Raw genomic sequence first — 13,384 nt, 5'->3', positions numbered from 1 at the left:
AAAGCCAGTGAAGTGGAAGAAAGAATGGCAGGAGTAGAGGATTTGGAGAACGGCTCCAGGCGGAATAATATCCGTCTGGTGGGTTTACCCGAAGCACTGGGTGGAAAACAGCTGGAACGGTTTCTAGAGCAATGGCTGACAAAAACAACTGAGTTTCCAGCAGCCCTTGACCCTCTTCGAATAGAAAAAGCCCACTGGTTGGGCTCGCGCCAGTCGGAGGGCACCAAACCGCGAGTGATTATATGCAGGGTGCTGAACTTTACACACAAGCAATTTATACTGCAAGGAGCACGCTCACCTAAATCATTGACTTATGAAAATAAAGCTAGGAGACGAGCCTTTTCATCAGTGTGCTCCAAGCTGTTTGATCTGAAGATCTGTTTCACTTTGCAATATCCTGCTACCTTGTAAATCACACATAATGGGACAATGAGATCATTTGTGTCGGACAAAGAAGCAAAAGACTATGTGGATAAATTAGAGCGATGAGAACCAAGTGTATCAGAAGAAGGAGGACCAGCATGAACTTGAAAGGGTCAATAGAAGAGCTAACATATTTAACCTAGTAAATAATACTGGGTGTAGAATCTTCTAGCAACATGGGCGGTGATTATTGGAAAGTAAGTCGGGCGAACTGCAAGAGAGCTTAATACGACGGTAGAAGAGATGTTATAAGTTATATGTTGTAGATGGACTCTAGTTCAAGACTTGGTTCACTGTTGGGGTTTTTGGTTTTGGAACAATGTGGGAGAGTCATAACTGGGGACTTGAAGGTGTAGTCCAAATATTAAGAACATGTGGAGAGAAGACAGCCGAGTGGAGATATGATAGAGGTCTATAAAATAATGAGTGGAGTGGAATGGGTAGACGTGAATTGTTTGTTTACTCTTTCCAAAAATACTATGACTAGCGGCAGAGAATGAAGCTACAAAGTAGTAAATTAAAAATGAATTGGATAAAATTTTTCTTCACTCAACATGTACTTAACTCTGGAATTCGTTGCCAGAGAATCTGGTAAAGGCAGTTAGCTTAGCGGAATTTAAAAAAGGTTTGGACGGCCTCCTAAAGGAAAAGTCCATAGACCATTATTAAAATGGACTTGGGGAAAATCCACTGCTTATTTCTGGGATAACAAATGGTTATTTACATCTCCTTTCAAGCCTCAGATTTACCTATGGCGCAGGTACACTGACGACGTCTTTATGCTGTGGCAGGGTAATCATAAAGACCTGACAGATTTTCACACCTGGTTAAATCAATGTCACCCTAAAATACAGTTTACGATGACTTCTGAAGAAAAAACAATCCACTTTCTGGATGTAGAAGTGACTCGAGTAGGAAACAGCTTTATGTCCAAAGTATATACCAAACCTACGGACAAGAATACAATTTTAGAATACAGAAGTTGTCACCCTAGACATTTAAAAGACAGTTTGCCATTCTCCCAGTTTCTCCGTTATAGGAGAATCTGTACAAAGGATGAATGTTTTGTGACACAGGCTGAAAAGCTAGCTGATCTCCAACAAAGAGGGTATCCTAAACAAGTCCTCAAACGAACATTTTGCCGAGCAAAATACAATAATAGAGATCTACTGTTGCAAACCAAAGAGCGAGACAATCAAGACGAATCAACAATGACCTGTATAATGCGCTTTGTCCCAGAAGGTGAGAAAATAGCAAAGGTTATTAGACAACACTGGGATGTTATGCGTGCACATCCGTTGTTTAAAGATCTTGGAGTGAAAACTGCATTTTCACGTGCAAGAAACCTGAAAGAAATATTGAGTCCAGCAATGTTACCGTCAATGTATAATAAAGAAGTAAATGAAAAACAAGGACATTATAAATGTAATAGAAAGAGTTGCAAAACATGTGATCTAACCATCGAATCAAATGTCGTCACAAAAATAATGTCTACAAGTTACTAAGACATACAACCTGTCAAACCACATATATTGTTTATTGCATCAAATGTCCATGCGATAAAATATACATTGGTAAATCTAGTAGGTCTCTCAATGCACGTATGATTGAGCATAGATCAAGAATTACAGCATGGAATTTAGGAGCCCCGCTGGTACAACATTGTATCAACAAAGGACACACTGTTGAAACTTTAAGATACCAAGTTATAGAACACGTAGCTCCACATCCAAGAGGAGACCAAGATAGAAGAATATTGCACAGAGAAACATACTGGATTTTCCACCTAGGAACAGTTGAACCAGAGGGTTTGAATACATATATACAGTGGGGTTGCTATATGTGAAGCTCTTTTTTAGAAGTAGATATGAGAATTTAGTAAGCTTGGAGGAACTTAGGCTTTCAGGATTGCTACGTTACGTTCAATCAGATGTGAATAGGAAACATGTAGCATTTCCGGTATTCTTGATACAAAAATGCCGCCACCGCCATATTTAGTTAAAAGGAATGAGTGCGAAGCACCCCAGGAAGCAAAAGCCGTAAGCCTTGAGTCATGAATTAAAGGAAGATGAACGCATTCTAGTATATGTTTTTTTTTATAACCATTTAAATTTTTACAAGCGATAAAACAACTTGCTGGAAATACAGAGAAAGTAATATGAGGAATTATTTGAGGCAGGTAATTCTATTCTCTTCCTTAGACCACTAAATAGGGAGAGTGAAACAAGATAAGATCAATTAAACAGTAAACAGACAAAAAAACCGTGGTATTAACCTGATTATCCTGATATTACTCGTCTAATTCATTATTCCACATTGATCATCTGGTTGGCTTCTTCAAGGCCAATACGGTGTATAGTCAGATCATTTACTTGAAAACATACTTTTTGTCCAATATTAGTTAAAATAATACATCTGATTACATTCTTTCTCTTTTAAAAAACAGAAATTATTTAACAATACATATATTGTCTCTCATTCAAATCCCACTGATTAAGTAATCCCAGTTTTCACAGGCTTCACTCATTTTAAAGTAATAATTAAGGAAATATATTCTATGTTTTAATACCCATGCATTTGCAGGATCGTCCCTTGAAAAAGTGATAGCGCGAAACAGGCCCTGTCGGGACATTAAAGGCTCCTGGGCGCTCTACAATATATAAACAGATAAGTGTTGGAATTCCCAAATAATGGGTTACAACAAATGTTTTTATGAATAGAAATCTTCCACTTATTTCACGTGTGGCACCTTATCACAAGTTACTAAAAGTAAAACGAATTTTAAAAAATGGATGGTAGGGGGTCGTCAATGATTAAATTGTGTCACTGAAATTAGGCATAAAAAGTATGCTCATATGTGCAGCCTAAAGTGACTATATGAGACTTCCCCAATATTAATATTTATTATTACTCGGGTGCACTAATTTCTGCCTGAAATATTTCTGAGTTGTGTTTATTTCTGGGATAAGCAGCATAAAATGTATTGTACTTTTTTGGGATCTTGACAGGTACTTGTGACTTGGATTGGCCACTGTTGGAAACAGGATGCTGGACTTGATGAACCTTTGGTCTGTCCTAGTATGGCAATACTTATGTCTCCCACAAGTATTGTGCTACAGTTAAACTGGAAGTTTCTCTCACAACAGGGGCAATGGGTTAAAATTTTTTTTTTTTTTACAAAATTTGTGCTGTCACAAGCTAAATTACTTTTGAAATGTCGGTTGCCATTCATAGTTGTCATCTTTTCATTTTAATGTTTTTGGTGTTTGTACAATTTAATGGCTTAATAAAGATATTTAAAACTAAAGGGAATACATGTAACCTTACGGCCTTAATGTTAAAACATACCCACTGTAAACAGCAACACTTGCACATGAATATCACATACATATGTAAATGGTGGTATCAGAAAGCTGCTATGTTCAGAGATCCACACCACACAGAGGTTAAGGGGCAACATTCATTCCCTATTATACAATGGTAATACATGTTTATGGAAAAATGTCCCTGTTTCGCACCAGCTCAGAAGCACACACAGATTTTTTCAAAAGTACTCCTTTCATCCAAGGGTTTACCAGGGGAATAATTGTGGTTCCAATTATACAAATAGGGTTGTAAAATGGGCAGGCTAAATAGGGAAGTAGCAACACTGTTCATTTCCACTTGGAAGCTGCCAAGTTTGTGCCACTAATCTTTTCAACGCGTATATTTACAAAATGACTGCTCCTGCTTCACGTGAAGGCAAATACATTTTTAATTTATTTGGATTTAGCTCACACATTTTTCAGTAGTAGGTCAAGGTGAGTTACATTCAGAGACGAGGGCTTACAACCTAAGGGACCCTTTTATTAAGCTGTGCTAAGAAATGGGCTTAGCACGCCTTTACACAGGACTTTCCAGTATGCAATGTCCATTTCTAGCGCAGCAATACATTTGCCCTTTAACACACAACCATTTAAAAAAAATTTAACACAGGAGCACTTACCTTCCTATTTAGGAGGTGCTAAAGGGCTCCCGAATTACAGATATGCTAACCAGTTGGTGTTGCGGTAATGTCAGCGCACTGATTAGTGCATCCACACATTCTCCATCCCTGACAGGCTTCAAAAAATACAAAATAAATACTGTGCACAGATGACAAAACTATCGCAGAACACTTTTGTGTGTACTGTGTTAGGTGCACATTAGTGACTAATGCTGTAAAAGGGGCTCCAAGTTTGAATGAGGCAATGAAGGGTTAAGTGACTTGCAAAAGATTACAAGGAGCAGCAGTGAGATTTGAACTGGGCTTTCCTGGTTGTCTGCCCAGCGCTCTAACTAGGCTACTCTTCCATTCCTGCACATCTTACATGCTTTTTACAAAAGTTCCCAACTCCACGTTAACACCGAATCAGAAGATTCGGCGACAAGATGTTAGTTCTGGCTCTTCCTTTTCAACTCTGAAAGTTATTTTTATATCTTTTCTGTTCTATTCATTTATAGGCTGTCCTTACCCGCTGGGATATAAACAGTTTGTAACATATATTTGTCAAGTCAGTGACTAAATCTTCTCATTCTATCCTGACAAAAAACCAAAACATGCAACAGGAAACTCTCTAACACCACACTGTCACAGCACAGCACAGATCTTAGCTCATGCTCCATAGGACTTTTACCTGTCTTCCTCAATGCCAGAAAGGAATGTTATAAATTGCAACTCAGCTCATTTGGAGATCCTACTGAGCTAGAAGGCCAGTTAAGTGATCTTATGTGCATCTGTACAACGCTGGAGTTTACAGGTACAAATGTTGATGTTTCATTGTCTCATCCTTCCGAAGTAAACAGGATAAAACAAGAATACTTAACTATTGCTCAATATCCATGCAAAGCACTTTGGATGGATGCACAAAATGATGGCTGGTGTTTTATATAATGCATCCCAACACACAGATGTTTACCATAAAAACCACTGAAAAATAAATCCTCTTTACCTTCTTCAGTGACCTGGAGCTCAATTGCGATGTAGCTGCATTTCTGGATAATATCCAACAAACAGCTCTTACAAAATGAGTGCAGGCAAGGCAGAAGCCGGGGGTCCCGGCCTCGTAGCTCCTGACTGCACATCAGACAAGTCCTCAGTAGATCTATAGTCTCCACTGTCTGACTCCAAAGCAGAGAAAGAGGAACACTGGGAAGAGAGCGTTGCCTCATCTCTCAAATGTGAAGCCCAGTCCTTAGAACAAACATGAAGGAGATTTTGTCAGGAGTCCTTGACTACCAAACACCATCACTGATAAAACTGCCCTTTGCTGATCAAAAAGCAGGAAAAGGAGCCTGTGATAAACCTAACTTATTTTATAGAAGTAAAAAGTAACAAATCCACTTCTATCAAAGTACTTCTGACTTTTACTAAACTCTGTAACACACAAGTGTTGTCTATTTATAGACACTAGCTTAGAGTCTCTCAGGCACTCTGTACTTTGTGTGCTGAACTTCCTGTCCAAAGTTTGCTTAGAGAAAAAAAAGAAACATTTTCATAGTGGAACCTCCCCCCCCCCCTTCAATATACAGGGTTTCAGGGGTGGGGGTGCCAAGACCTTGCAAACTAATTTTTTTCAGTCTGTAGTTATTTTACATAAGCCATTACTTTTTCTAGTAGGGGGCTACCTTATGAATAAAATTTGATAACATTAGTAGCCTGGATACACCACCCAAAAGTCACCTCCTGAATCCTGTTATGCTCTTTGCCAAGGTAACCTCTTCCTCCAGACTTCTCATTCCCAGCACCTCCTCTAAGTTCAATCGTGCAATCAAGAGCCTTCAGCCTCTATAGTATATTGCTGGTACAGGAAAAGCAACAGCCCCTCCACTGAATAAAAGGTAAATAAATATGATGAATATATGATCCAGAAGCTGTACCCACTGATTTCTTGCACTATACCATTCTAAAGTTCAGGATGCGAGGGAGCCAGCTATCATCTTACAACAGAGCTTCCCAAACTCTGGATCCCAAAACCTGTGCTTGGGGTCATGACCTAGGTGGCTCTAAATAAGTGCATCTTCGAGGAGGGGGAGTGGGAATGTCACACAATTTTATTTGGCCACAAACATGGGGTCATAGCAACAACAAAATAAATTGATAAGCCCCGTTTTGCACTTTGGATGTGACCATATAGCTGCAGGGAAACACAGAAATGTTCCGTGATATTTGTGTACATGCAATTTTCTAAACTCAATGATCTGTTCGAAAGGAAATATTGTGTTTCTACCAGTTCAAAAAGACTTGGAGACAGCAGTGCATAAATCTAAAGAACTTGTTATTAGAGTGTGTTTGGGTTGTTGTCTAAAAGTTAAACAAATTTTACATGGTATGATACTTTATACCCAAGTTTGATTTGTCCTTGCCTTTCTCAGGGCACAGACTGTAAAACTTCTGCAGCTAATATCAAAGCCCCTTAAAATTTACACTCCAGCCCATCCATATCTATTCAGCCAGGATCAGGGCGCAGACCGTAGAAGTCCACCCAGCATTGGTTTTACTTTCTAATTACCGGCGTTGTCACCCAATCTCCGCTAAGATTCCATAGATCCATTCCTTCTAAACAGGATTCCTTTGTTTATCCGATGCCCGTTTGAATTCCATTACTGTTTTCATCTCCGGGAGGGCACCACTTATCTACCACCCTGTGAAAAAAATACTTAGTTCTACCACCTTCCTGTCTCCGGAAAAGGTTCACTTGCGGATTAATACCTTTCAAATATTTTAATGTCTGTAGCATAACATAACATAATAAATGACGGCAGATAAATGGCACCCATTTCTCCTTTCCTCCAAGGTATACATGTTCAGGTCAGCAAGTCTCTCCTCGTATGGTTTGCAACGCAAATTCCATACCATTTCTGTAGCTTTTCTTTGCACTGCTTCCAGTCGTTTTCTTTTTACATCTTTAGCAAGATACGGCCTCCAAAACTGAACACAATACTCCAAGTGGGGCCTCACCAATGACTTGTAGAGGGGCATCAACACCTCCTTTCTTCTGCTGGTTACCCCTCTCTATGCAGCCTAGCATCCTTTTGCCTACGGCCATCCCCTTGTCTCATTGTTTCCTCACCTTCAGCTCCTCGGACACCAACAGCCCAAGGTCTCTCTCCTGAGCTGAGCTTACTAATCTCTCCCCTATTCAGTATCTCTCTTTTGGCTTTCTGCACCCCAAATGCATCACTCTGCACTTCTTGGCATTAAATTTTAACTACTAGTTCACTCAAGCTCTAAAAATAACTAGAAACTCAAACTACAGCCTCACACCTACCATGCATATATATAAATAAAAGAACAGGCTATCACCCCCGCTATAACGATTCACTATGCTTGAGAAAAAAGCCTCAGTAACAACACCCAGCCAGCCCAAGAATCCCAGACTATAAGGTGTGGGCCTGGCGTACCATCATCTGGCTAAAAAAAAAAACCTCCACAATGGCTTAGTAGATCACAGAATGTAATACATGAACTTGCTTGTCATACAGACCCCTGAGACACTAAGCCATTGTGGAGTTTTTTGAGCCAGATGGTAAGCTGGGCCCACGCCTTAAAGTCTGGAATTCTTGGGCTGGCTGAGTGGCGTTACTGAGGCTTTTTTCTCCACTACGAAGCATAATCGTTATAGCGGGGGTGATAGCTTGTTCTCTTTTATATATATGCACAGTAGGTGAGGCGTAGTTTGAGTTTCTAATTAAATTTTAACTGCCAGACCCTCGACCATTCTTCTTTTACTAAGGTACGCTAAGCATCAATGTCAACCTAGTGCATCGAAAAAGACTTACCGCAGGACATGCTTAAGCACCCTGCAATAGTATCCCTGCTTGTGCATGCTAATTGTGTGCTATTCTTTTAAAAATTCCTATTTGATGGGGCGTGGCATGGGCATGGAAGCACTAACCAGCTAGAACAATGTATGAACTGGTAAACATTAATGCAGGAGCACTGAATGCCCCCTAAATAGGAGGCAGTTAAGTGGTCCAGTATACATAACTGTCCATTCACCGGGTACAAAATAAAAGATGCTGGCTCCAACTTTTCAACTCTGAGTGCAATTTTTATTGCTACTCTAGTCTATGCATTTATAGGCTGCCCATACCCCATGGGATCTAAGCAGCCTAAAACATATATTTATCAAGTCAGTGACTAAGGGGGCTCATTTTTTCAAAGCACTTATGATTTACAAAGTTCCATTGGTTACTATGAGGCTCATTTTTGAAAGAGAAAAACGTCTAAAAAGTGGCATAAAGCAGCATTTGGATGTTTTTCTCATCAAAACATATAAATCAGCATTTTCAGAACCCATTTACCAGACATTTTTTCTATGCAATTCATCTGCAGTGCATACAAATCTCAAAGGGGTGTGTCAGGGGCATGTTAAGGTGGAATTTGGGCATTCCTAAGACCTGGTTGTTTTTCAGCCAGTGGGAAAATGCCCAGGACAAAAACCAAGATGTTTTGAGCTACGCCTGTTTTAATAAATGACTAAGCTACAAAAAAGTGGCCTAAATGACCACTGGAGAACAAAGGATTAACCCCCTCCCACCCCCCAAAATGTAAAAGAAACAGTACATACCAGCCTCTATGGCAGCCTCAGATGTTATAGACAATCCTATTAGAAAAGCAAACAGGTCCCTGGAGTAGCTTACTGGTCAGTGAAGTCCACTATGAAGAAGGGGACCCAGGCCCATAATCCACTGTTACACTTGTGGTAGAACTTGAGTCCCCCAAAACCTTACTGTACTCACATACAGGTGACACCTGCAGCCATAAAGACTATTGTAATGGTGTACAGTTGAGTACAGTGGGTTCTGGAGGGCTCACTATACAATATAAGGGAACAACAGTGTGATGTGTACTTGGGAGCTTTTATGTAAAGTCCACTGCAGTGCCCCTTAGGGTGCCTCACTGCTCTGCCTGTGTGGCTCCTCCTACATACCAATGGCTTGATTTTGTGCATTTTTCACTTGACCCCCCCCCCCCCCAAAAATGGACCAAAAAGATAAACACAGCACAAAAACATCTAACAAGTGGCCATTTTTGGAGGGGGAAAAAAAGACGACATTTTTGAAACAGTAAAATTTTGCTATTTGGATTCTGGACATTTTCAGCAAAACATCCAAAATCAGACTTAGATGTTGTGTCAAAAAAGCCCTTAAGTCTAAATGCTTTCCAAACATGCCTCCAATGGGTTCATTTTCAAAGACTTATAAAGTTCCATAGGTTAATATGGCACCTTGCAAGTCTAAGTGCTTTGAATATACACCTTCAAATGTACTGATACATGTGGGTAAGTACAATAGAGGAATTCAAGACTTATCTGCATTACAATATTGTCAAAATTAAAAAAAAAAAAAAAAAAGCTACATATTTAGACCACTACATGAACAAATAACCACTGAGTTTCACAACTAGCTAGAGAGATATACAGATACAACCTTATTAAAGCTTCCTGTCTTGGAAACACCCATAACTTAAGATACTGCTTATGTTAGCTATAGTTTGCCAAAATAAAATGCAGTAAAATGTAAAGGCAACCAACCAATACATGCCCAGCACCATAAACTTTACATGAACAAGGCTCTGGGTTCTAAAGATGTAGTCTCTAGCAGAAATAAGTAAGTCATTCAGGGGCAAGAGATCATGGAAAGAGACTCAAAGCAGTATCAGGTATTTTCACAAGAGAGAAACATTTAGAAAAGCCTTCTAGCAGAGATGTAAAAAGTGAAAAAAAAACAAACAAACAAACAATACAAGGCAGTAGAGAAAAAGCCACCACTCAACCCAAGGGCTGCCTCACTGCACTCTTGTGCTATTTTACACCTGCCACCATCACATGGAGTCACCTTAGTCTTTACCTTTCCACAGAACCAGTCACTCATGTGTCAAGTTTGTTTTCCACTTGTTATATTAAATTTTGTAAGTTTTTGTACTTGATCCTGTCACTGTTGTGCTTCACTCCAAAGGTGCTTGAGTTACTGCAAATTTTAAGCCTTTCTTAGTTTCCTTTATTTTTTTTTTCATTCAGTCTGATGTAGGCCTCACTTGAGAACTTTAGGTTCCAGTCTGGAATTTCTTCGAGTTGTTTGATTTTGCTTCAACTATTTTTCAAGATCTGTCCCAACAAAAAGCCCCTAGGAGCTTTAAGAAGTGCACCCAGCGCAACAGGACCATATCCATATAAGACTCATAACTAGTTCAGGGGATGAGACGGCCTTACGTGGCCTCCTTTACGATGGGCAGACTTTTGTAGTAAGCCACTTTCTTTTAAAAAGACAATGCCCAACTATGGTCCAGAGCAAAAACTACAAGCTGAAATTATCACTGTTTTACTACAAGTCTGAGATCTACACTTCAGATCTCTATGGGGAAATTTACCCTTACCTGATAACTTCCTTTCCTTCAAGGCTGCTAGACCAGTCCAGAGTGACAGGTTAGCATCCCTGTAATAGGTGGAGCAGCCAGGAATAGTCCCAGTATACTACTGCCCAAAGTTATGCATTAAACTAAAGAAGCCTATATACACATGGAACCCATTATCAAACAGGGAACCCATTATCAAACAGGGAACCCTGCACCGACGGACCTCAGAACATAGGAAACTATGTATAATGAACAGGAAGCCCAAAGCTACCAAGACTCCACCATCTTTTTGCAAAAGTCCTAGACTGGTTTGGCAGGACACATGGGACAAACGTTATCAGGTAAGGGTATATTTCTCCTTCCTTATCCTGCTAGACCAGTCCAGAATGACCCAAAGCTTTATTCCACCAAGCAGAAACCAAGGCAACCTGCAACACACTGCCAAAAGAAAGCATCCCCTCTATCCTGAACATTGACCTTTAATATTTCACAAAAACAATGCAGCAAGGACCAAATGGCTGTTCTGCAGCTATCCTCAGGGTTGACTGCACAAACTTGTTGAGTGAGCTCTGTAAAACCTCTTTCTGCTTGAGGTAGGCTACTCTTATGGCCTCCTTAATCCAATGGGCAAATCTCAATTTTGAGACCACATCACCAATGGGCAAAAATCTCAATTTTGAGGCACGTCACCTTTGTGCAGCTCAAGAAATATATGAAAAGCCTATCTCACTTAAAAAAAAATCTGACCTCCAAAAACTTAAAAGGTTTCTGCATAGATTCAGCTTATGAAGGGTTTGGGCATCCAACTTATCTGAGAATGCTGGAAGTGTGATCATCTAATTTACATGAAAGAGGGAAAACTGCTTTCAGAAGAAAGGATGGTACCATTCTAAAACTGGCGCTAGCTGAAAAGGACAGGTTAGAATAAGAATTTCGCAAGAAAAAGACCATTTTTAATGACAAATCCTCCACTAAAGAATGCTTCAAACGCTGAAAACCAAAATATCACCCAGCACTATAAAATAAGATATGAATCAGAATTCCAGATGGCACAAACCTCCAACTGAAATATTTTTGAATTCTTAAATTACCAAACTTAAAAAAAAAAAAGAAAGAATTTTCAAAACCTTTTTAAAAAGGACCTCAGTGGCAACTCATTTCATATGAGCACGTAAACTCATAGCGCCCCTGCCTCGTTATTGGTCCACAAATTTATTTTTTAGTTTGAAATCTTTAAATAAAAAATCTTATGCTAAACATTGAGTATCAACACTTATCTTTTGAACTATGCAGGACACAGACACCACCACCAACATGCGGCATGTTTCACAAATGATGCCACAGGGTGTGGTCTAGTATAACTACAAAAGTGAAAAAATATTATCAAAAAGTGTGCCTAAAACAGAACTCTCTTAAAATTTAAGGTTTAATATGCATACCTTAGAATACTTTGACTGCAGGCACTGCGTCAATGCCTGCCTCATTAAAAATACTACATAAATACGTGGCTTTAAAAAAAAAAAAAAAAAAAGGTTCCAGAGGTGATCCGGGAAATTATAGACTGGCGAGCCTGACGTCGGTGACAGGCAAAATGGTAGGGACTATTATAAAGAACAAAATTAGAGAGCATATTCACTGACAAAGCCAGCATGGAGGGGCGAACAAACGTATGGATAAAGGTGAACCAGTAGATATTGTATACCTGGATTTTCAAAAGGCATTTGACAAAGTACATCAGGAAAAACTCCAGAGGAAATTGGAGAGTCATGGGATAAGAGGTAGTGTTCTATTGTGAACTAAAAACTGGTTAAAAGATAGAAAACAGAAAAGTAGGGTTATATGGTCAGTGTTCTCAATGGAGAAGGGTAGAAAGTGGTGCTCCCGGGACCACTGTTTTTTTAAAACATATTTATAAATGATCTAGAGATGGGAGTAACTAGTTAAATTTGCTGACAACACAAAGTTATTAAATCGAAAGAGGATTGTGAAAAATTACAAGAGGATCTTAGAAGACTGGGCATCCACATGGCAGATGAAGTTTAATGTGAGCAAGTGCAAAGTGATGCATGTCAGAAATAGGAACCCAAACTATAGTCATGTGATGCAAGATTCCACATTAGGAGTCACAGACAAGGAAAGAGATCTAGGTATCATTGCTGATGATACGTTGAAACCCTCTACTCAGTGTGTGGCAGCGGCTAAGCAAATAGAACGTTTATTAGGAAAGGAATGGAAAACAAAAATGAGGACGTTATAATAAAGGGCTAAGTCCTACTCAACACTCCACTGCAAGAAACCAGACAATCCTGCATGGTTGCTACAACAGAAGGATGCCTTTCATGCTTCAGGCACTGACTCAAGAGTCAAACCATAAGCCAGAAAGAATCTGAATTCCCCTCGAGGACCAGCTCCTGTTACATAAGTCGGTGGCTTCTTGGAAGGAAAACTCGGCACCCCACCAGGAGCCAAAACAGGTTGGCATTACCCTGGCCAATCTGGTGCTACCTCAATCACCTGAAATGAATGCTTTGCCATATTTGAAAGAACCCACCTTAATAAGGGCAACAGAAAATACACAGAAAT

The 13,384-nt window shown here is 39.6% G+C and overlaps 1 protein-coding gene across 1 annotated transcript in view; it reads right to left on the bottom strand.

Moving 5' to 3' along the window:
* The window catches only part of TRIM66 (tripartite motif containing 66), a 178,454-nt gene extending 171,632 nt beyond the window's left edge, over positions 1-6,822 (bottom strand). Inside the window, exon 1 of the mRNA XM_030201027.1 lies at positions 5,394-6,822. Within this exon, the coding sequence (XP_030056887.1) occupies positions 5,394-5,613 (220 nt within the window). The 5' untranslated portion in view covers positions 5,614-6,822. The remainder of the gene's footprint in view (positions 1-5,393) is intronic.
* Positions 6,823-13,384: the final 6,562 nt, after the last annotated feature.

This window comes from Microcaecilia unicolor, chromosome 4 (genome assembly GCF_901765095.1).
Source record: "Microcaecilia unicolor chromosome 4, aMicUni1.1, whole genome shotgun sequence".
Lineage (NCBI taxonomy): Eukaryota > Metazoa > Chordata > Amphibia > Gymnophiona > Siphonopidae > Microcaecilia > Microcaecilia unicolor.
The sequence above is the reverse complement of the archived record's forward strand: the minus strand, read 5'-3'. Positions and strand labels throughout refer to the sequence as shown.